At 48.1% G+C, this 23,253-nt stretch overlaps 2 protein-coding genes across 3 annotated transcripts in view; both read right to left on the bottom strand.

Annotated features, from left to right (window-relative positions):
* The window catches only part of DOC2B (double C2 domain beta), a 51,810-nt gene extending 50,104 nt beyond the window's left edge, over positions 1–1,706 (bottom strand). The window contains exon 1 of the mRNA XM_055726078.1: positions 1,150–1,706. The gene's annotated coding sequence lies outside the window, so the exon portion shown is untranslated. The remainder of the gene's footprint in view (positions 1–1,149) is intronic.
* Positions 1,707–1,708: 2 nt separating this feature from the next.
* RPH3AL (rabphilin 3A like (without C2 domains)) overlaps positions 1,709–23,253 on the bottom strand; it is a 43,716-nt gene continuing 22,171 nt past the window's right edge. For both annotated transcript variants that reach the window (XM_055726100.1, XM_005439725.3), the window contains exons 6-9: positions 20,031–20,205; positions 12,776–12,889; positions 12,130–12,312; positions 1,709–5,253 (exon numbers count right to left, since the gene is read on the bottom strand). In XM_055726100.1, the coding sequence (XP_055582075.1) occupies positions 5,219–5,253; positions 12,130–12,312; positions 12,776–12,889; positions 20,031–20,205 (507 nt within the window). In that variant the 3' untranslated portion in view covers positions 1,709–5,218. The remainder of the gene's footprint in view (positions 5,254–12,129; positions 12,313–12,775; positions 12,890–20,030; positions 20,206–23,253) is intronic.

Genomic DNA, 23,253 nt, shown 5'->3' with positions numbered 1-23,253 from the left:
CAGAGATGTGATCTCTCCACCCAGCATCCCAAAAACAATCCAAGAAGGTAGCTGCTCCAGGGCAGCTCCCAAACATGAAGGCTGCTTGCTCAGGTGGGATGGGAGAGGACAGCCAAAGGGGGAGGTGTAGAACTGCAAGTAATTGAAAGTAGCCGCAGTCCCGTGAAAATTACTCAGAGCTATCTCTGAAAGCAGAAGCCAGTCATGCTCAGGAGGGGGAAGGTGCCTCTGCCAGCACCCCTTGCCCAGATGGCCCTGATTAGCAGCAATTCTCCAGTCCCAGATAATAACTGCTTACGGTGATTAGGCTGGTAGGAGAGCTGATGAGAAAGGGAGGCAGTGATGCCTGTTTGCTGCATTTGGTCAACTTCAGAGTAACAGGGAAGCACCTGGGAGGGAATGCCATATAGCTGGGGGCTGAGAGAGGGCTCAGAGGATAACAGTTGCTGTTAAACTGATACAGTCTACAACAAAAATACTTTAAAATCACAATCCATCCTTCCTGGCAAAATATGAATACATCATGTAGAGCCACTCATTCCAGAGAGGAAAGATGAGCAATAATCTCTCCAAGATTTTACAGCTTCTAGTGCCAGACAGAAATCAGTGGAAGGAAAAAGAAATACAATGGATGCCTTCAAACAAACCCACAGAACCTGAGTGAAGCAGGGAGGTGAACATGTACAGCCCTCCTCCTCAAGGGGATTTGGATTTCTACCTCAAAGGTGCAACTCCTAGACCTGATCAGAGCAGCACCCTCGGGTGCTGCAAGGGTGCTCCAGGGACTGCTAGCAGCAGGGCACAGGCCAGCAGCAGCACATTATACCAGCTGTGGAGCTGGGCTGGCTCCTTTCATATTTTACTATGAAGGTAACAGGAAGAAACATTTCTGCAGGGAGACACGCGCAGGCCAGGGGTGTATGAGGATGTGTGTAGCTGCCTATGTGCTGCCACATGTCACTGGCAGGCAGCACACTCTGCATTCCTGACTGCATTCCTATGGAACTACACGGCAAGATCCTCATCTCAGGCCTCTGAAGCATCACAGGCGTTTCTGGCGCTATCTGAATATACTGCTAATAAGAGGCAATGGTCAGGAGGGAATCTGAATGAGCTGCTCAAGACAAAAGTTTTACACAAGACACTTACCCGTCACCCGTCATTTTGTACTTGCTGAAAGTCTCATTATTTGATTGCAGCTCTGGCCCTTCTAAAAAAGTTCCCTGAACTCTCCATCATGATCACATCCACCTGCAGAAACAAGGAATTACGATCGAAGAGCAGTCTCCACCATGGAGATAAACAAAACTCACAAGTGGTAAAAGGAAGAAATGGGAGAGGTAGGCTGGTGAGACACTGCTGCCACCAACCCCCTCTCCTGCAAGGAAACATCTTCTGGGAGGGGTAGGAAGGAGAGAAGAGCAACTGTTGCTAAGTTTTATTTTACACATGAACTTCAACCATCCACAGAGGTTATCTGCCATTTAGTGTCACTGTCCAAGTACTCCAGCTGACAGTCCAGGGCCTTTGCTGTCCCAACTCAGTAATGGCCAGAAACACACTGTCTAAACACCAGCTGGTAGCCCATTTGCTTCAGCTACATCTAACTACTACACATGGATCCCACAGAGAAAACATACCCTTTCCCCTCAAACTACAGCTGTAAAAAGCAAACACGGAAACTTGGCAATTCATGGCCAGTGCTGTTGACTTTCCCAATATGCTGGTTGTTGTCATGGCACGCAGAATGGGGAAGGAACAATGTAAGAGGTGGTTAGTCCTTGACATGCTCCATCCTTGGACTAATGGCAGCTCCCCAGCAAAACAATCCCAACAGTAATTACCAAGGTGCTTTTAAATGGGAAAAGGAAAAACAGATTTAAAAGCCATTTGAAACCTTGAAGCTGAATGCCGAGTGGGAGAGAACACAGAGCAGCCAGGGCTGCACATGCTTAGCAACAATGCGGAGATGCTTCTCTGTAGGCAAAGCTAAATGGAACCTCACTGTCACACCAGAGGGAGTGATGAGCCCTGGGAGGCTGTGGGGACAGCGCTTGACAGAATGACAACCTGTGCTGCTTTACACTTAGTGGTTACAACATGGAAAACCTTCCACGGTGGGACTAAGGAGCAGACCTGTGCCCCCTGCCACTGCCAGCACAAAGAGGGGCAAGACAAAAGATGACTTTCAAGCGCAGAATTCAATTACGCTCCAGCTGTGTGAATCACCATTCCGCTGGCTGGATTATTTTCCTTCCTTGCTGGAGCCAGCCCAAGGACTTGGAGAGTATCTGCAACCTGGGAATGGAAAAGAACTTTTTACTGTTTCAAGAAAGGCAAGCAGTTGTTACCGAGCCAAAGCTTTATTGTTACCAGTAGTAAAACACTACATAAAAGTGTAAGGGATGGAGACAAAAACAACAAAACAATAAAGGAAACACAAATGACCAGTGCAGACTGAGCACTATTTACAGAGCTATTCTTGCCAACCTTGAGCCAACTCAAAAGGCAGTCAACTGGTACAGGTTTAGGATAATATTCCAATGAAAGCTACAAAACACAACCAAGAGAGATGCAACAAAGCCAAAAGTGTCTTTAGTAGAAAATACATGCACAGAGCTGTTCCTTTATCACATTCAAACGTGGCTAGATCCCATACTTCTGGGCTAGATCCTTCCCTCAACCCAAGAGGAGTCTTTCATAGATGACTGAACAGTTCTGGTTTGAACTCAGGTGGAATTACTTCATGGAGGTAAAATATAGAGGTAAGAAAGAAAGGTTTCCAGTCTCATTGGTACAAGACCAGTCCCAAATATATGTCTAAGGGTGTTTTATAAAACCTAGTCTCAGTTAAAAATCAAACTCACGCCTCAAATAGCACAGTAAGCCAGCAAGGATTATCAGGTTCCTGTGCAGAGCTGGCAACCCACAGTGTGGTAAACAGCTGCAAGAAGCAAGAGTGAGAGTGAAAACATGACTGACCTGCCTGCACTACCCAGGAACAAAGCACAAGAAACACAAGAAGAGTTGGAAGTGACATGCTCAATTTTAAAAACCCTTTCCAACTCAATGTAAAGTTTTTTATGAGAAAGTAACAGGTTTAAAGAAAATGGAGTCAATTTTTAAGTGTCTTTTTCCTTCTTCTATAGAATTAACTTAGGCTGGCAGGCCAGGCTGGCAGAGGCACTGCAGTAATGAGAGTGCAAGCAAGACAGTCTCAGTAAGACTGTCAAATGCTCCAAGGCAAGACAAGACTTTTTTGGTAGCAAAACACTTCTGAAATTGAAGACACTACAGCTCTCAGAAGAAACAGCATGACTTCAGCTTTGAAATCATACTGGCATTTCAGCAAAAGGTGACTGCTGGATTTACTTTTTCAGAAACAGGTAACAATACTGGCATTATGCCTTCCAGAGACGCAGCTGGCTGAGTCTCAATGGCCAGGTTTAAACCACAACATAAAGTATCTCTCGGTGGAGAACAACCTCATCCCTTGCTCTCTTCAACAGCAATGCTGCAAAGCCCACGTTCAGTGGTTTCTCTTTATGCCATCTCAAACAGCCCACATCATCCAAAGGTTTTGTTTTCATTTTTGAAAGGGCAGAAACAGATCACAGAGGAAGAGCTGGAAGGCTTTTCCCAGCAACCTGCCATAGCGCGTTAGCTGGAAAAGCAGTAAGGGAACGGCCCTCTGTTGGACCACATTCACTTAGAAAGAAAGTCAAGGATTGATTTCCAATCTCCTGTTACAGTGTTCCAGCACCCAATCTCATTTATCTTCATAGTGCAGCCATTTGTAAGAGCATATACTACATGAGCACAAAGCGCTCAGCAGCAAAGGAGAATAGAACAAACGAGTAACAACCAAGGGAAAAGGCTGACATTAACCGACACAAATTGCCTTTAAATCCATGATTTCAGAGGGAACTTTGGGGAATCCTTCGTTTCTTCAGAAAAAGACAGATCAGATTCAAAGCATTTAATAAAATCCACAGACTCCTACTTGCTTAGTGTTGGGTTTTTTTTAGGTCTTCAAAGATCTAATTGCGCTAAAGATGTCAGGTAATTTGATTTTTCTCATCTGTCAGGCCTTGGAGGGAAATTGTCCATCCTGGAGAATAAGCAGGACTGGGGCACACAGACTTTCTACAGACTGACTCAGGATGATACCATCACAGTCTGCCAGATGCTCAAGACTTGCAGGAAAAAGGTAAAACAAAGGCCCCTGCTCATGCAAGAGATGACAAGGTGTGCATGTGGGAGGAGAATCTGCAGAGCTTTACAAGATAAAGTACTTTTAAAGCTTTTATCCAATTTGGGTATACAACCACAGCCAGCTGGGCAGTGGGGTGGTGGGAGTTCTCCCACCAGGAGCTGCAGCACACACACTGCCCATGATCCCACCGCCAAAGCATCACTCTCACCACAGGACACACAAGCCAGTGCACAGCCAGGAGGACCAAAAAAATTCACAGTGAACTTCTTTTGAGTGTTTCTTTACTAACTGAAGTGTCTCCCTGAGCAGACAGCCCTATCACAGAGAGACACCTCAGTGGAAGAGGAGCACAACATCAGCTGATTCACAATGCCCCCACCAAACCAATACCAATTCAAACCAGAACAACAATGACAAGAAACCCAAGGGGTGACACTTGGGCCTACAGGAGTCAAGTGCAAACCAGACCCCCAGTCTCACTCTTGGGATTCACAGAGGGAAATTCACCCCTGGGCTGAGAAGCAGTAGAAAGGCTGCTGTATCTTCACAACCCGTTTCGGGGACATAGGGGTGAATTTCCCTTTCTCCTGAAGGCTGCAAAGCCAGGACTGCAAGGCCAGGAGCTGAACCCAGGGCTGGGCTTGGCAAACCAAGAACAGCAGATGTGGCACACATTTCTTCAGCTCCAGTGAGCACCTCATGTGCTCCTTCGAACAAACACAGGTCTGGACCCCATGGCAGCACTGCACAACATGGCACCCCTCTCTGAGCAGCACCCCAAAGTGTGTGTCAGTCAGCAGAAAGGGAAAGCAGACCATAACCCCGGTCAGTGAGGCAGAGAGGACAGGCAGGTACTTTCCCAGGTGCCATTGTGTTGCCAACGCCTGTGCAAGAGCCAGCATCATGAAGTCACCACCGGCAGCATCGTCTGGAGGGAGGTCTGTGGGAGTGGGCAAGGGGCGAGCGTTGGATCCAGGCAAAGCAGCTCCATCTTCACCTCTGTCAACACTGTGTTCTGGTGTGGATGCGCCATTTGCCTTCAAAATACATAAAGACAAAAGTTTTGTTTGGAAAGCAGTGAAGGAAAGAGATTTGACAAAGTTATTTTACATTGCTTTTACATGCTCAGCCCCATTTTAAGAGCTTCCTAAAAATAATAATGAAGAGAACATCTATGCATCATTACTCCACGCTCTGTCAGCAGTCAGGGCCCATTTAACTTTACTAAAGAAAGAAAAGACAGGGGAAAGAAATGAGGGAAGAAGGAGGAAGAGGAGTCATACTGCTAGAACTGGTTCTTTGGTTCTTCTTTCCCTCAAAGGGCCAAGTCAGACAGAAAGTCAAACCTCAGCTCTCAGGTTTCCAAAACCACGCGATGGCATCCATGTACCAAAAAGCAGGTCCTCCACATGACCCTCCTGCCCTCCCTGTGCCTGGGCCATGGACAGGAGCCAAGGCAGAACATAGTCCTTGCCCACAGCTGGGGATAGGCACAGGACAGCAATGCCCTGCTGCAGAAGGCACTCTGGCTCATGTCCACTAAGTGAGCCTGAGGGAATCACTTCAACAGCCACTGGTGAAACTCAGGGCCTGCTGGGACACGCTGCTTCCAGTGCCCAGGGTGAAATGAGGGGCTGGCAATGTAGAGTGCTCTCAGGCAGTGGCGCATCAGTACTAACTTCTCTCCCCCTTCCCTGAACTGAAGGGGACACAAATTACATTGACTCCTGGATAAAGGACAAGGGATGTTTCCAGTCACCGCATTCATGCGACATGTTCAAGGCAGGGAGTCCTGCAAATTTCTCCCACCAGTAACTGGCTGACGTCCCAGCTGAAAGATAACCTCCCTAGCCATAAAACCTCTTAATGTGTTTACAAAAACTCCAAAATCCAGATTTTAACTTCCATATTACTGACTTCCCATGCTCTTTCCTTTATGATTTGTTTTGAAAGATGACATCAACTATTGCCCTCAGTGCTTTGTGCAAAATGCTGAATAGAAAACTGAAAGAGCGAGGAGTAAGTGTATTGCAAAGGGCAGAAAATAAGTCTAAGGACATGGGGGCAGGAGGACAGACAGGCTGTTTAATCAAAGACCAAAGCACAGACCTCTGCAATGTGGAAGAAGGCACAAAAATAGGATTTTCATCTTCAGCAGCAGACTTGTTTCCAGATATATTGAGTGAAAGAGGCAAGAGAATGCGTCTTTGTCATTCCTCTATTTTCAAGGGAAAAGTCTTCAATTTAAAACTCCATAAAGAATTACAGAAATAGTGAAAGTAATTTATTTTTTAGGTACTTGAGCCTTTATTCACTTAACTTGAAGGTGGACTTCAAAGGGCTGAAAATGTTTTGCTTCTACCACTTGACGATAGAAATATTTTAATTCCTTAAAACATGGAAGGGGTATACACTTCTCCTGAGGTTCATATTTACAAATACATTGTATTAGAATGCAAACCTTGAATCATTTCCTAATGCTGTCACTACCCAAAGACGTATTTCATTTGTAAATACAGCAGGACCATTCAGTGCTCTGCAGTACCAATATGAGGAGGCAGAGACAGCTCAAAGCTTCTCAGCCATGAAGGCACAATTCAATTTTTTCACTTTGTGGAAGACAGACAACTCATCCTCCTTGGCAGCAACAAAACTCAATCCCATGGCAGCAGCAGCAAGCTTTGAGCAAAGGGGGGCAAACAGCAGTGCCCAAAGATTGATGAAGCAGCCAGTCCAGGATGCAGAGGCTTGGAGGGGAGAGGCGAAGAGGCTGGGTAATGGGTGAGGGACTTCCCTCCACGTCAGACCCCCTCTTCCTTCCTAACCTGTGCTCCCAGCACAGGCAGAGGCTGACAGCAGAGTGAGGAAGAGCAGGGGTTGTGAACACAGCTCCCTTGCATGGTTACCCACCTATTCCACCCTGCTGATAAGCCAGCTCTGGAAGACTACACTGTTCGGCTGTAGCTCACATGGACAGAGGAGTAAGCAGTCTGAAAACATTTAAGCAACTTTCTCACCAAGTGCAGGAAAACAAAAGTCAAGTCCCCAAAGACTGCCATGAAGAAAGTAATTAAAGAAATTACTATCCCATTCAGAGCCTAATTACTGTTAGGACAATTTTTTTTCCTACACAGAATGGAGTAGCTGCCCTGCTGAAGCAAATCGTTACCTCCTCACCGTCCCCGAGATGAACAAAACAGACATCTGAGAAACAGAATGGAAGGAAAAAAAGAAACTAATGCCTTAACTTCAAAGATGCCCTGAGAATTTCCTGCCTCAAAAATAATGCAGAATGGCTCTGCCAGTCTCGTGTATTAACAGTTTGCATATTTATGAGCAAAAGTTGATGCCTAGCCCAGCTTGGGAGGCACTGAGCCACTGAGAGAGTGACACCACCTCATTTCTAAATCCAGTCAATTCCTGAAAGACAGGGCATAAATCTCCCCAAATTAAGAGAGCTGGAAGCAGCATTTCCTGCCCATCTCTCTCAGCTCCAGGCCTTTTTCTCCACTCTGCTCAGCCTCTCCCAGCATGACAGCTACGAAGCAAGCAACCAAAGGGAGGTACCCAGAAGCTGCAGCTTTAGCATCCTAGTACAAGGGCCCAGGCTGGACGGGCTGACCTCTGGAGGTCCTTCCAGCTGGTCTCACCTGGTCATTGCAAGCCACAACATTTCTTATACCCCACCAGGTGCTGCCATCCTTGTCTCAGCTCCCAGACTCAGCAACACCACTGTTTAAGGTGCCTCTGTTTAACTGCCAGCTGCCGTACTGCTCTTTAAGTATTAATGATTTAGACAACACATTGGCAAACAAGCAGAGATGGGGAGACTGTGATTTGGACTCAGACGCATGCTACTTGTTCATTAGCTTATCTCGTGGCTGTTTCTCAAACCTCCTTTTTTGACCACAAATTAAAGCCTTTTCCAGCCCCAAAGCCCAAGCCAAGCTCATTTACTGCTCCCTACCAGCAAGCAGTTCAGGTGACCCACAGAACACCACAGGATTGACCCGCTCCTGAGACACTCAAAAGACACGGAAAACCCCATTAACTGGGACCCATCAAAGCAGAACTTGCTACTCATCTGAGGAGATGCCTTTTACTCTTAATTTACCCCCTGCAGCAGCCAGGCCCGTTATCTCCATTAAAAGCTCTCCATGGGCTAATGAAAACCACTGTAAGATATTGATTTCTTTGTCTAAATCTGTTTAATATTCCCTTTAATAAAAGTGTCATAATTAACAATAATGAGGATTTTGTTCTTTTTTAACAGAGGCCCCTCTTAACATACCAGATGTACAGCCGGAACAAGGTGAGTCACCTCCCCTAGCTGGGGGCAAAGAGGAAGGGTAAAAGGGGTAAAAGTAAGTGGAAAAAGGAAGACTATGCTTCTTTCCTGTGTGCAGATTTCATTCTCTTTAGGATAAAACATTCCTCAGGAAACCCAGTATATAACTTCCCCCTTAACAGCTATCACGTTAGAGTGGGAACCTCCAGGAACTGGAGCTTGAGAAGAAGAAACACCAGACCCTCAACGCTTTTGAAAGGGTTTGAAAGCAGGTGGTAAAAAAAAATTAAAAAAAAATTGGCAGCCTCTCAACTCACCACTCTCTTCTGAAACTTTGGCTCATGGGCTAAGGTTGCCTAAATCCCAATGCAGCTCTGACAATGAGTCATTTTATGACAAACCCCAGGCTTCATTATCTGCCTCACCAAACCCCAGCCGGAGCCAGAGCAACACACTGGAAATCTACAAACTCTTCTTAATAGCTCCTTGTTTTCCCTTGGTCACAGAACCACGCTGTTGACTTGGGCCTTCAGGCTTAAAGAGCTAAGGACTATGACAGCAGCTGCATTTGCAGTACCATTCCCTAACTCCCTGTTCTGGTTGTAGCCTGGGATCTAAGGATGCTAAAGTGTTCTGCAAAGTTGCACTTGAGAGCAGAATTAGAGCAGAGGTGAGAAAAAGAAGTGGAAAGTCAGTCACGGGTAGAACAACACCTGAGGTGCTAATATGAAGCAAAAATTGCTCCCAACCCAGTGTTAAAAAGTTGCAGAGCCTTTCAGAAAAACTGTAGCAAAATATCCCTTTAATGTCCTCATCCTGCAGCTGAGGATCAGCAATTTAAATGAGAAAGGATCTTTGCCTCTTGCTCTGCTTTTGGGTCAGAGCAGAGCACAGGGACTGTCCCACAGGCAGGAAGATGCAGTGAAGAGTTTTGCTAATCTTGACATACAGCACTCATCGCTTCCACCACTCTTTAAAGAGAAGATCCACAAAAGCAGCCTCTGCGTTTTGGCACAGTGGCATCCAGAGAGACCCATCATGAAAAGCCCCTCACAGACAGATGAAGCTCTGTTCTAAAGATGGGGAGAAGCACTGCCACCTGCCCTGAGGATCCCAGTAGTTGTACACCTCCGACCTCCGGCATTGTGAACCCCTCTGCAGAGCAGGACACTTCCCAAGGGACTACAGGGCTCATTTTGCTCTTCTCTATTTTCTGCTCTTGCCAGGCTGCTGGCAAAGCATGGGGCATTCAGTATTGCAGCCTCCTGGATGTCTGATGTGCTCAAACCACCTGTTACAGAGCTCCACATAACATGAGGCCACAGAGTTGTATCACTGCATAATGCCGATTACTGAGTTCACACAGAATGGATCGCGATTGCCAATAGTTTGCTGCACAGATCACATCGTGGAAGCGTCTCTCCAGCTGGTCATGTTTAATGCTCTCAGAGTAAATGAACGCTGACCATGCTTACCCCTGCTGCTCACTTGCTGCATGGAGGCAAGGCCACATCCCAAACACATCAGAAGGAAAACAAACTCACTTTCCCTCTCTCCTCCTCACCCTGAAGTGCTGACAATGACCTACACTGGGACAGAGCATACAGCCGCAGCAAACAACACAGGCACATCACGTGCCTCCCACAACATACTCAGGTTCCAGCTTCACCTCCTTGCAGAGACCTTTGGCAGAGTCTCTTAACGCTGCCACACCAGCCCTCGCCCGCACCCACATTGTAGAAAGGCGTAATGCTGGCACAGGACAGGCTCTGTAGCTGTCCTGCCACCTCCTGCGGTCACAGAGCCACAGCCACAGTGCCACCTAACTTCCTGCAGGCCCGTAGCAACTCCCTGGCCCAGGAGGATACTTGGCTGGTGGCTGGTTCCCTGATGTGACATGACACAGAAAACTCTGCCCGCTGCCACCGTCCATTAGCTCCCAAGCCCACGCCTGCTGACTGCAGCCATCACCAGCTTCATTCCCTCCCCAGCACAGGCAAGCAAATACTTGCTGCTCTCTCCCTGCCTCCTTCCCCTGGCTGCGGGGCACGCAGAGCCCTCCTACAAAGGCACTTGCTGCTGCAGACACCACCTCTGAACGAAGTGCCCCTTCTGTAGGAAGACTGGGAAATAAATGACCCCAGACATAATACAGATCTTTACAGATACCCTCTAGTCACCCAGCCTGGCTTAACCTTTTCCTTAGCAGGATCTCTCAGGGGCTGTTTTAACTGGGCTCACGAGATTGCTATAGCTCTCATTTTTAAAAATATATGTCCATGCCGCCTGCCATCTTTAGCTCTCCCCAGCCTAGCAAGAAGAGGTTCCACTGGGAAGTGTTGACCCCTTGTGCCACGCTTTGCATATGAGGTTTTTAGCAGGAAAAAGGCATTTTTTGCCTCTGAGATATTGTTTGCACTGTCATGGCCAGGCAGCAGATACTTCAAAGAGCTGTCAGGAAAGCTCCAAAGTGCCAAGGGCTGTACAAACACACTGTCCAGGTGTGCATCCATCCAGCCTTCAGCACGGCCACACAGCACCAGCAGAAAGAACACCCAAGGGATCACACCTGCTATCGACCACCTGCTTCAATCCCACAGGACAACCTGCTGCTCTGCTCCAGCAAGCAGCAGAGCCAACACACAACAGGAATCACCCATCTCTTAATGCCACAGCCAACAGGGGCTTAAAACAAACTCCCCAGTCTGGGGCAGCAGTATGAACCAGAGAGAGAATGGACAGAGCAGAAGTATCACTCATCTGATTTGCTTTGTGAAAACTAACATTAAAGAAAACTGCAAGTCTCTGAAACTCGGGGAGGGAGGGAAGAGCAGAGAAACAATTTCATGCTGGCTATTTCTAGTGGGAAGCGTGGGGAGGGGGACTGTGACTCCATGTTGCACTGAAGGATAAACCTGCTCTCTCTAATCCAATTTGCACCTCAACATGCACAGCACAGAACAGGCTCAGGAACAAAAGGAGCGGCAATTCACAGGGCAGCAGGAACACTCTGGAGGGAGCAGCGCTAAACGATAACTTAAGGGGTTATTGACTAGATTAGCAAAACTGCAGAGAGAACACATTTGCATCTCTTTCAGCTGCTCCAGATCAGATGTGATAGCAGCCTCTGCTCTCACAGTCACTTAATTGTTCCATGGTTGTTGAGGGGGAAAAACTGTCTTCTTTTTTTGCACTGCAGAGTTCTGCAAAGAGTCATACTTGGCTTTAAGAGACACCTAACATTAGGAAAATTTTTATTCAGTCTCATAAAGCTGCTGGGCTTCTGCTTTGCTTCAGTAAAAGCTCAATCTGTTCTGCTGCTTCTGCAGGGCAGACAGGAGCTCCGGGCCTTTGCAGGGGGACAGACCCAAGCTATGGCTGCTCTTAGAGGTGGTTGTAGGCAGCTCCCACCCCAGACGATTACTCATGTTGCAGAATAGATTCTGCACTCAGGGAAGAGGGAAGGAGTGAGCTGTAATGCTGTGACAGCATCTGCCATGAGAAAAGCAGCATAGAAAAGAGATTCTGGGCCACAGCTTTGCCAGGTGTGCCTCTGAGAAAGCTGTGCTTTGAAGGAAGTCAGCCCTAAAAGCACGGATTTGCCCAGAGAGGAGCTTCAGCTTACCAGGAACTCTGCTACCAACATCACTGTCGCGCCCATCTGCTGGCTGGTCGCTCTGGCAGCTCTCTGTAGCACTGAGGGCAGCGCCCTGCTCGCTGCCCAAGCTGCTGCGACTCCCCGAGAGGGTAGGGGAGTGGGTGCTCCCCAGCGCTCTGCCCATGGTCTGGCTGGGTTCCCTGATGGGTGCTGCAGGGACACAAGAGAGAGATGCTGCTGTGGGAGGGAGAAGGGGGTGCAGATGCTGGGCCAGATCCTCAGAGAGCAGCAGCCTTCCCGCTCCCATCCAGGAGCAGACTCAAAATCCAGGTCCTGTGCTCTGCTCCTAAAACAGCACCAGTGATTCCTGTGCTGTAAAGTCAGGAGTGAGGAGCTGGCTGGAAACAGGCTGACAGGTGGCCAGGAGCAGCTCCCAACTGCAAGGGCAAACACTGAATGGCTGCAGGCAATGGAGTGACCCACCACCTGTTTGACCCATTGATACTATTCCAGTGACAAAGGATCAGATCTTCACCTAGAACAGCTACAACCAGAAGGCTGCACCAGCGTAGGGCAGGCAAGAGGCTGAGCCAAAACCCGCAGTACAAAGAGCCGAACATTCAAGCACTTTACACTTCCCACCCTCCAGCCACAAGGAACAGCAAGTCCTCACCCAGTTCTGCTCCGCGCTTTCTGCCCTGTGAGCCTTTTGACCCTGCAGGTAAGGGCTTGTCATCCAGGCTGGAGGAACTGAACTCCGAGTCGCTCTCACTGTCACTAGAAACCACTGCAGAAGAGATCGGGGGGAGGAGAGGAGAGGAGACAGTCAGTTATTCACAATGTTCATAACACTTACCAAAGGGGGTGCCAGATGGATCCAAATTAAACATGAACAAATGCTGACTCGCTGAGCACATTCTCCCTCTTCAAAAGGAGCCTTACCTGCAGTTCCCCTACAGCTGTTCACTTTTCTTCTCAAACATGATGTGCTTTTACTTTTTACAGATGAATTATAACCACCACACACACTCCAGCGGTGCCAACACCTGAAGCAGATGCACACACCACCAGTGTTTCTTTCCTAAATCTGACTGGGACCATGGGGACCACACCACTCCTGTGCCACACTTTGCTGCCCAAAGCTCCCTGCTGCAAAGCCAAGGGCTCTGTGGCTTGGCTGGTCTGGGAGCTGGGCTTTGCTCCTGCTGACCCCTGTGCTGGCACACCAGGGAGCCCCCTCCTCCTGCTGTTTGCTGTCTCCCACACGGGAACAACATGACAAGGGCTGGGCTGGGTACAAAGCTGGCTCCTGCCCAGCTGCCGGTTGCAGGGTCCTGGCTACACTGTAAGAGCATCCACATCTGAGTTATGTGGGGAGAGGAGCTGCCTTCCTCCAAGCTGCATTTCAAGTGCAGCAGTGCCTCTGTGGAGGCTCCAGTATCTAGGAGGAAAACACCAGATAAATACTGAGCACACCAAATAAAAAACCCTGCAGCAATTACATAAAGAACCAGTCTTACTAGCTTATCGTCCATGCAGCACTCATCCCTATCAGCACACTGCCCAGAACTATATTACTTCTATGCTCCCAAGGCTTAAAAGGCAAGGGTCATTCCTCTTCCTCAAGGAGACTGTTCCCTCATTTCAAGGCTGCTTTTTTTTTCTTCTTTGTTCCCACCTGAATCCTGGCCCTAATCCTGCTGTTTTCCACCCTCCATAGTTTCCACAGTGAGCTCATTTTGCCAGATAGAACTTCCCAAATTGGCAGGTTGTTTCCGCTTTTCCATGCAATTATGCAAGCACCTCTCCTGCTTATACCAGTGTAAGCATATCAACTGCCAGCTGCTCTGGGTAAAATGAGAAAGGTGTTTTTTCCAACTCCTGGGTTTTTGTAAAGGCCTGATCTCAAAACAGAAATTATGAGGCTGAGAAGGAAGCTAATGGGAAAACTGCTGTCTTTTGTTGAGGGATTGCACCTACAGCAGTTCTCTATCTGACCAAGGCAGATTCCAGCTCTCCTGGCAGCATAGAAGCCATTTCAAACAGTGGGTCACAATTTCTGGTAGGAAGTACAGTATTGGTTCATGTGGGATATAGAGTAGGCAACACTGGAAACTACAGCCTCTACTGTAGAGAAAGCGAGCCCCAACTATTTCTTTATATTCATCAGTATGTATTTATAAGCTCACATTCACAGAAGAAATGAGTTCCCTGTTCTGCTACTGAACAAATCTCTGTGCCCATGCTATGTTACTTGTAATGCCCAACCTCATGGCGCTGTCAGGCACAGGAGGGACGTGGGTGCACTGGTACAAGGTGATAACCATGGGGTAGCAAAGACAGCTGTCAGTTCATCTCTCTGTATAAGCCCTAAAATTTGCTACACAGTTTGCAGAGCTACAAACCCTTTAACACTGCCCAGGGCAAGAGGATGGGTATCCCTCCCCTCACACAGGCAAGCACAAGCTGTCGAACGTTTCTGCCAAGGACCTCTGCTCCTATATTCAGGCAGCAATCTGTACTACGCAAAATATTTTATTAAACCCCCCCATATATTAATACCTAAAATAGCGCTTTTCTGGAGTTAACATCTCTGAGGATATTAAAGCTGGCTGCCAGTATTATTGCAAAGCGTTATTGAGGTTGCGCTGGCGGGCAGCTCCCCACGCATGCCATTCTGATGGGAACCTCTGCACAGGGGGCAGGCTGCCAGGCCCCCTCCCTGCTGCTTGCACAGCCTTCCCCCCAGCATCGGCTCCTCCTGCCTGTGCAGCATTCCCCTCCTAGCACCATCTGAAATGGGAGCTCTCACCTGCAAGAAAAGGGGCTGTGGAGCTGAGCTGGGCAGAGAGCAAAGCCCCATTACATGCAGGAGGGGTGCGCTTCTGGCTAGGAGCCCTTAAAGCAAAGGTTTGGCTTTGGGTTTTGCTGTCTTAAAGGCAGCTATGCTACTTCCCCAAAGCTCCCTGGGAGAGGTGGGGGACTATATATAAATAGTGTTAATAACAACCCTACGTACCAGTACTTTGTCTTTTTTTTTTTTTTTGCTATAAAATCCAAATTTCAACTGTGAGAATCATCCTGACCATCCCACTACCCAATTATTCCCCCAGAAAATGCACTCCTGTCCTACTTGACCATCATCCTTCCTTGGCTTCCTGGATTCATGAAATCCATCACTTTAGAACCGCTCCTTCCCCCATGAATCCTTTAAAAATGCTGGAAGTCAGGATTTATTTGGAGAAGGCCCCAGTGAATCAATGGAGGTGACTTTAGTTGCCTTCCCTTCTGCCATTCAGCAGTTCAAAGAGGACCAGCACAAGAGGAGGAAAATATTAATGATGTGAAGGCACTTGCACCACAGGAGCAGCTCTATCTGCTCTCATTTTCTCTGCTGCCAATAAGAGTGTATTTTACCCACTATACCAATGTTTCCCTTTAAGGTAATTTTTCTCCCAAAGCTTCCAGACCTTCCGCTGGCACTTTCCAGAGCCCAGAAGTCGTAAATCTGGTGCTCCAGCAGTTGCTGATATATCAATAAGAGTCATTGGACAGCTGTACTTTCAAAAAATGTAACAGATTTATCCCTCTCCATCTCCAGCTGACTGAAAAAAGCTCATAAAAAAATATGCTGAGATAAAACTTGCAAGAAAAGCAGTATTCCCACAGGGAATGGATCGCTCATAGAGGGCCTGAACCTGCACAGCTGCTGCAAGAGCCCGTGATTCCTCCAACATGTGGTTCAACCTCCAAGACAGAGGTACCAGAGCCTTGTGGCACAGAGAGACACAGGGAATGGTGGAGGGCTGCCAGGCTGCAATTAACCTGTGCAGCAGAGAACATGGGGAGGCTGCGCTGAGGCCAAGGGGAAAGGCGCACCTTGACTGGGGTTGAGCTCTTATGTTAAACGTGTGTTTAGCACGGGCATGCCTGTGATGGGAAGAGCCAGCCGCGCTCACTCCTGCTGCCAAAGATACAGAAAAAGCACATGGGCATGCAGCAACAGCTCCAAACAGCTGCACATGCCCAGTGCAGCCAAGACATGCAGGGTGAGCAGGCTGAGGATGAGCCCCTGAGCACACAGCTCCCCTGCAGCACCTGTATCATCAGCCTTGGCAAACACAGCCTCCGGGGAGGCTGATAGCTCCCGGTCACTACGGGTGGAAGGATCAGAGATGAAGAGTTTATTACAACTCAAGTGTCTCACTGAGTGCAACTCCTATGCTAGATCATGCCCAGCACTGCCCACAGCCACAGGGACTTCTCCAAGCAGGAACAGGGGACTGGACCCAACTGCTCTTCCTTTCAGAAGGAGCACACATGCAGCTTTGGCACTGCCCAAACTTGTAGAGAAGTTGGATGACTCCCTCAGCAGCCTGCAAAGTACACTCCTCTCTGCTCCGTCAGTCAGGGATTTGACCTCCAGCACACAGATGCTGGACAAACGTGCTGCATGCCCGTACCCAGCCACTGCTCCTGTGCCTCTGACAGTGCTGAGCCCAGCACATCGCATTGCTTGGCAACAGGACTAGAGCACACTGCAATGGGAGAAACCACCAGAGGCGAGCAGAGCAGCAGGCAGCCCTCATGCCAAACAGTGCAATAGCTCGGGCATCACATTTCTTTTTTCCATACAGATGCACTACATTTTTTTCTGCAGAACTCAAGAGTTTAGAAGAAGGAAAGCCCTGCTGCTTATTGCTTCCCACCCCCTGATGGCCCCATCCTGCCTGACACAGTGCAGAAACCCACCCACATTCCACCGCATGGAGCAGAGCTTGTTCCCCAGCATAAGAAATATTACTGCTATTCTCCCCATGACAATACATTTGTGCCTTAACTAATAGCAGGGTTCCCATGGCAACTGCTTGTTTATTACAAAAAAACTAAAGGCAACAGCAAATCCCAGTGTCAATGAGCACGAGAGAAATAATGGGTGTGTAAAAATAAAACTTCTTCCTGGTGGGTTGGATTTTTCTTCCAAGAGGCACGTTCCTGCAGTCCCTCAGTCCCACTGCCTTCCCACCCTCCTGCAGCAGGAGCAGCTGGTACCCAGGGCCTGGCACTGAACACTTCCTTTTGAGGGGGAAAAAGGGACACCTGAGGTTTGTCTCATCCCTGCTGAAAGGCAGCTCCTGGCATGGTGGATGTCAAAAGGACAACCACAGCTCCTCTCTCCCAGGCTCACGGGGGCTGTGCTGGGACATGGCTGCGTCCATGCTGGTCCCACTTCACTTGAATCCCTTAATAGCTGAGACAGCTCCTTCAGCACCTGGGGAGGTGAGTGGTGGGGTTAGACATGGCTGGCCAAGATAATGGAAACCCCACCGAGAGCAGCCTGTCAGTCAGGCACGTTAAATGCCAGAGCTTGCTCCTGAGAACATCCTGCCAAACAAGCAACAAAACTTTACTCAGTGCCGAAAGGACATGTTCAGATGAGGGTGTACAAGGTGTGAGATAAAAAACGCTATCAGCCAGGCAGAGGTAAGGTAGGCTGCCTTGTCAGCCATGGCCTCAAAGCTCAGTCCAGGCCCAGGCCCAAATTCACACTGGCAGTATCACAGCTACATCATCTCCATCAGGGAAGGCAGCTGCCCTGTACCTTGCAGAGGTTTCAGATGACAAACAGCAAAAGTCTCAGCACTGGCAGGTGAAAAAGAGTTAAACAGAGGGGCAACATGTACAAGCTCACAGCTTCAGAGATGAATTACAGCCCACGGGCTCATTCAAAGCTGTCCATAGGACAGGCAGCCTAACAGAGAAGGGCAACAAGGTAAGAAAGCACCAGAAAATAAAACCATCAATCAATATTATCCAGCCAATAGAACAAGAGCCAGCTGAAAATCAAAGCACAGGGAGAAAGGCAGCTCAACACTCACTTCAAAGCTTACAAAAGGCCACTTTGCTGTCTTCCACCTGCTCCTTTGCTCCTCCTGCCAGTATTCAGGGGTAGGCCTTCTCCCAAACGGAGAAGGAAACTGGAGAGGAGGAGGCTCAGGGGAGATCTTATTGCTCTCTACAACTACCTGAAGGGAGGTTGTAGACAGGTGGGGGTAGGTCTCTTCTCCCTGATAACAACTGATAGGACAAGATAAAATGGCCTCAAGTTGCACCAGAAGAGGTTTAGATTGAATATTAAGAAAAATTTCTTCACTGAAAGGGTGGTCAAGCATTAGAACAGGCTGCCCAGGGAGGTGGTGGAATCACCATCCCTAGAAGTGTTTAAAAGACATGTAGATGCAGTGCTTAGTGGCATGGTTTAGTGATGGACTTGGCAGTTCTGGGTTAATGGTTGGACTTGATGATCCTAAAGGTCTTTTCCAACCTAAATGATTCTATGATTCTATGAAAACAAAACTAAAAAGCTGAACTAAAAAGCAGGCCAGTCTGGGCTCAACATCTTTAACTCATAATGCTATCTGTATCGCATGAAGAGAAAATATCTCATCATTCAAGTTCAATTGCTAAGACAACTCCTTCTAAGCATCTCCTGAAAGGAAGCACAACCATCTATTGTTGATCTAATTTGTCTTTAATTACAAAAGTTACAGTAGGGCTGAGAGTGCTTTTCTAGCTGGTGCCTGAAGAGAAGATTTGTAAACCCAAGCCTCCTGAGTCCTCTTTATTAAAAGGTTATTTCCCCCTGCACTACTGGTAAGATTTATCTTGATGTGGAAGAGTGTATGCTGCCATGATGCTGAAGAGGTCTTCTCCAATTGAGGGGATCTAATAGCAAAAGACAGAAGGCAAGAGAGGCCAGACAGTCCTGCTAACCCACACCAGAAAGAAATTAAAAGAAATCAAAGCAGACTGGCAGCAGCTTTAATTCTGTACCATCCATCCGCTGCTGTGCTAATAGCCCTGAGTGCTCAGCTTCTCAGTGCCAAGCTGCCGTTTCCCCACAGCTGGTTACAGGCACAGCACCGGAGTGGGTATATGAGCAGCGACAGGGTGGGCAGATGGAAGAATCAGGGGAAAGAAGTCCTACAAGGCAGCGCTGTGAATGGGATCTGACGCAGCAGTGATCCAAGACGCCACATGTGATACAACAGTCTACTTAAATCAAGGTCTACCTCAAAGAACAGGGATGCGAGTGCCGAAGCTAATAAATCGTCAGGCTTGTCAGTGCTTTGGCCCCATCCCTGCACAGAGCTAAGTTAATCAACAGCTTCTCTGGGACACGTTTGAAGACCAACTCAGCCTTGAGCTGATGCAAACATCAGCCCCCTCCCCAAAGCCTGGGGAAGGAGCTTCACCCTCTTCCAGCCTGACCTGTTCAGGGGGTCAGGCACAAAAGGACACAGCCAGCACGAGCTTGCTCCTGTCCACTGACCGTAAAAGAGTATCTCTCCCACTTGCTCCAGGCCCCCAGGAAGACCCCAGGGAGATGCTGGCAGTTTAATTTCTAACCCAGCTCAAAGCAACTTGAGATATCCACCCAAAGGTGCTCTGTAGAGCATCAGAAGCAAGCAGCCCCAAGAAGGGAGGGAATGAGATGAGCCTTTTGTCAGCCTCACCAGCACAATACTGTCCATCCGTGGCATCACCCTATGTAGTTCAGCAGGAGGAGCTCTTTGGGCTGTGACTGCAGACAGGTGTCTGCTTCACGGCTCATCCCTCCCTTGGCAGTCCCAGCAAAACAGTGGGGGCTGCAAGGAATGGAGGAAAGAAGGGTGGACTGAAGGACAGGGAGTCCAGGCAGGCTGGGGCTAGCCTGGGCCACCAATGTGCACTGAAGTAACAGTGAACCTGAAAAGCATACCACAGCATAAAAAAACCAAACACTGCCCACACAGTAAGCAAACCACATCTTATGCACTATCCCTCACCTCTGAGAGAGCCTCTCCTATTAACTGAATCCTGCTAGCGACAGCAGAAGGCAGGTCCTTCCCTCCACCTGCTTCCCGGGCACAAAACTGACAACAAACCTTTTCCCCTGGCCCAGGTGAAGGATCGGCTGGTCCCAACGCTCTCTGCCTCTGGCACAGCTGGCTCACTTTGCCAAGGCTGCGAGTGCAGCTCACTGGATTTGCTGCTGCTCTTCAAAGGCGTGATGTACTTGGGCAGCCCTTTGTAGAACCACGCACCAGACCTCTTCCAAACCTGTTAAGAGACAGACAACACCTTAAGCCTGGGTTTTTACAGCAAGAGAGCACAGCCAGCACCAGATGAGCTCCCCATCAAGCTCAGCCCAACCACTCCCTATGACCTACCCTGACCACACTCAAACACAGGGGGAGGGCAAGGCTTCCAAGTCCACAGAGCCCAATGGTTCCCTCTGCACGCTGCAACTACCAGAACATCCCAGATTCCTCCCACACCTTGTCAGCCCACTTTCACCTCAGTCCTTCTTCCACCACTACAAAAAAACATCACAAATTTGAATAAGTAGCAGGCATAGACTGAAGGAGGAGCAGAAGGTGATCATGCAAACCAAAGAGCTTCTTATGCTCTCTGGGTTGTCAAGACTAGATGTTTCTCTGATGCCATGTTTGAGTCAAACACGTGTTTCCAGGCTTACTACAAGGATATCAGGATGAAGTTCCCTGGCCTGCACTAAGCAACAGGCAGTTCAGATGCTGCAACTGTTGCTTTCCCATTGGGAATGCACAAAAAGAAAAGCTTCCCAGGGACACGTCATACATGCTCTGCTTAGAGTAAAACATGTCTTGCACTGGCTGGAGGGGCAGCAAGTCCTGGCAAATCTCTCCTCCTGGGCCAGGTCCCTTAACCTAGGTTGCTTCTGAAAGAGTCAAAGACCCATAGCAGCAGGGGGATGCAAGCGGCAACACCAGGACAGCAGAAACACTGCCTTGTGCCATACTGAATGGCACAACCTTGGCATTCATTTCAGAGTAATTCAGGCCAAGGCAGATCATTTAACAAGTGTGCTTGAAAACCCCAGAACAAGAAGAACGACACTCAAATAACCTGAACCTGCAGCGGGAAATGGACTGCGAGCACTAAACTGTAATATCTCCTTTAAGAACGCCCTCTACTCTCCAATTTAGTTTTAATGCAGTTTATGATGAAGGAGCTCTATTAAGTATATTTAATATAAAGCCTGCTGTGAGCCAGAGGAAGGGAAAAGGATGGCAATTCAGACAAGGAGAAATGGCCTCTAAAAACCTAATTCTTCTGTGCCTTCCAGCAGCCTAATAATGAGCTAATGAGACAGTCAGGGCAAAAATAAGTTAATATAGTAAAAACATAATTTTCTATTTCATGCAGAGGAGTAGAAACCTTGCACTTCTGCTCAGAGTGAAGGAGATCATCAGTGTTTCTACTCCAAGTTCCCAGAGCATTTTGCATATAGTATCACCATGATGGCAATGGGTGCAAATGCAGATACCTCAGTTACAGCAAAACATTTGCAATCTGCATTTAGGGCTTAATCAAAGCAGAGGGCAGGGGCACTGGCACTCATAAGAAGTTCTTCTCATGCAGACACAAGAAGCAGGACACCACTGTCACCATCCCACTGATGGGACGAGATTGCTCAGCAGGTTGCCTGGTTCCTAGTCCAGAGCCATCAACGGAGAGCTAAAATACCTGCATTTGGAGTCTTGAAAGCCAAGTAAAGGCAATTTGAATTTAGAGGGGAACCTGGTAGTATGCTTTTTAAAAGAAGAGCACACAGTAGAAGAAAGCACAATATTGCCGTGATCCAGCATGCACATCAATTACTGCAAGTGTGCAAGAGAGGCGCTCGCATGCACCATAGCAGGATCTAGAAACCAGGAGGTGAGAGCATCCTGCAACTACACCAACATTTCCCTGCTAAGCAACAGCCCAGTGGGACAGCAAGTCTGCCATCCAAGCAAAAAGCTGGGAAGCCAATTCCCCAGAGAGAAGACTGCAAGTTCCTCTTCTGCAGAGGGGGCCTTGACAGGCAGGACACTTTACCAGCTCCTTCAACAGCACACAAATAGCCAAAACAGCAACCTAGCCAGTCAAGGCACAAGCTGACACAGTTCCTTCTGTCCCCTCTGCTAGCATGTAGGGACTGCACAGCACTTGGTACAGCTTGTACAACAGCACACACCCGTGCAGCACAGAGACCCTGGAGCAATGTGCTCTGCTATCCCCACAAAATCAAGAATAGGGAAATGCAATACATTTTTTAAACCTGGGACAGACATCTCTACATGGAGCTTACCCCACTGCAACTCAACTCAACATACACCATGCAGGAACTGCAGACTGTGCAAGCCCTGGACTCCCTTGTCTCAGAAAGGCAGGAGGCCTTGGGAGCAGCTGCACGTGCAGGACAGAGGGCAGAACAAGGACCGCTGCAGCCACAGGGTTTGCACCCCTATCAGTGCCATGGCTTGAGGAAGGCAGGTTGTCCATTGCCTGCTGCACACTGGGTAGCTGGGGCACAAGCAGCTTCGCCACACAAACTGCCAGAAGCAGCTTCTTATAGCCCTTATCTGAACAGACCTTGCAACATCTGTAATTTAATTTGAAGCACTGAAGAGACCTATTATCTTCAGGCGAACTACAATTTAGACACACCATAAAACCAATCAGACACAGCAAGGACTGCTGTAAGAAAAGACTGGTCACCCCCAGGTTTCTCACTACGCCAAAGCAAGTCCAGTTATAGAAGGAGTTAATGATATAATACACCCAGCTCTGATGTAGTAACAGTAGTATAAAATTGATTATATGCATATATATTCACTTTCAATTGGTGCTTCTAATAAGAGTTTAGACTCATTACAGTAGTACTGAAATTGTTTTGAGATCAGCTCTAAAATAGCTGCAGCAAGATGCTCTCCCCTTTATTAATTTAGTACCTCTGCTCCCCCCAGGTTAGCAGCATGCCCCATCTGAAACAATTGCGGTTCACTTTCTGTTCTGCACATGGGCACACAGGTTAGTTTTAGCATCCATGCATCAAAACAAATCGATGCTGCTGACTGCTATTGATGGCAGTTCATTGATCGCCAAGAGTCGCCTGACAGCAGAATTCTTGCTTGATTTTAAATTAATAAATCTATAACAGTGCTTCAAGAATAAAACTCCTGTTTATCAGCAAGAACTTGCTCTTTCCAGGGAGAGAATTTTGGTCCCACCAGTCCTGTTGACACATAAGGTGAAATCTGGCCCCCACAGCAGCCCAAGTTTGGGTGAAGCTGGAATAGC

This window comes from Falco cherrug, chromosome 1 (genome assembly GCF_023634085.1).
Source record: "Falco cherrug isolate bFalChe1 chromosome 1, bFalChe1.pri, whole genome shotgun sequence".
Classification (NCBI taxonomy): Eukaryota; Metazoa; Chordata; class Aves; order Falconiformes; family Falconidae; genus Falco; species Falco cherrug.
Note: the sequence above shows the minus strand (reverse complement) of the source record. Positions and strands in the feature narration are given on the sequence as shown.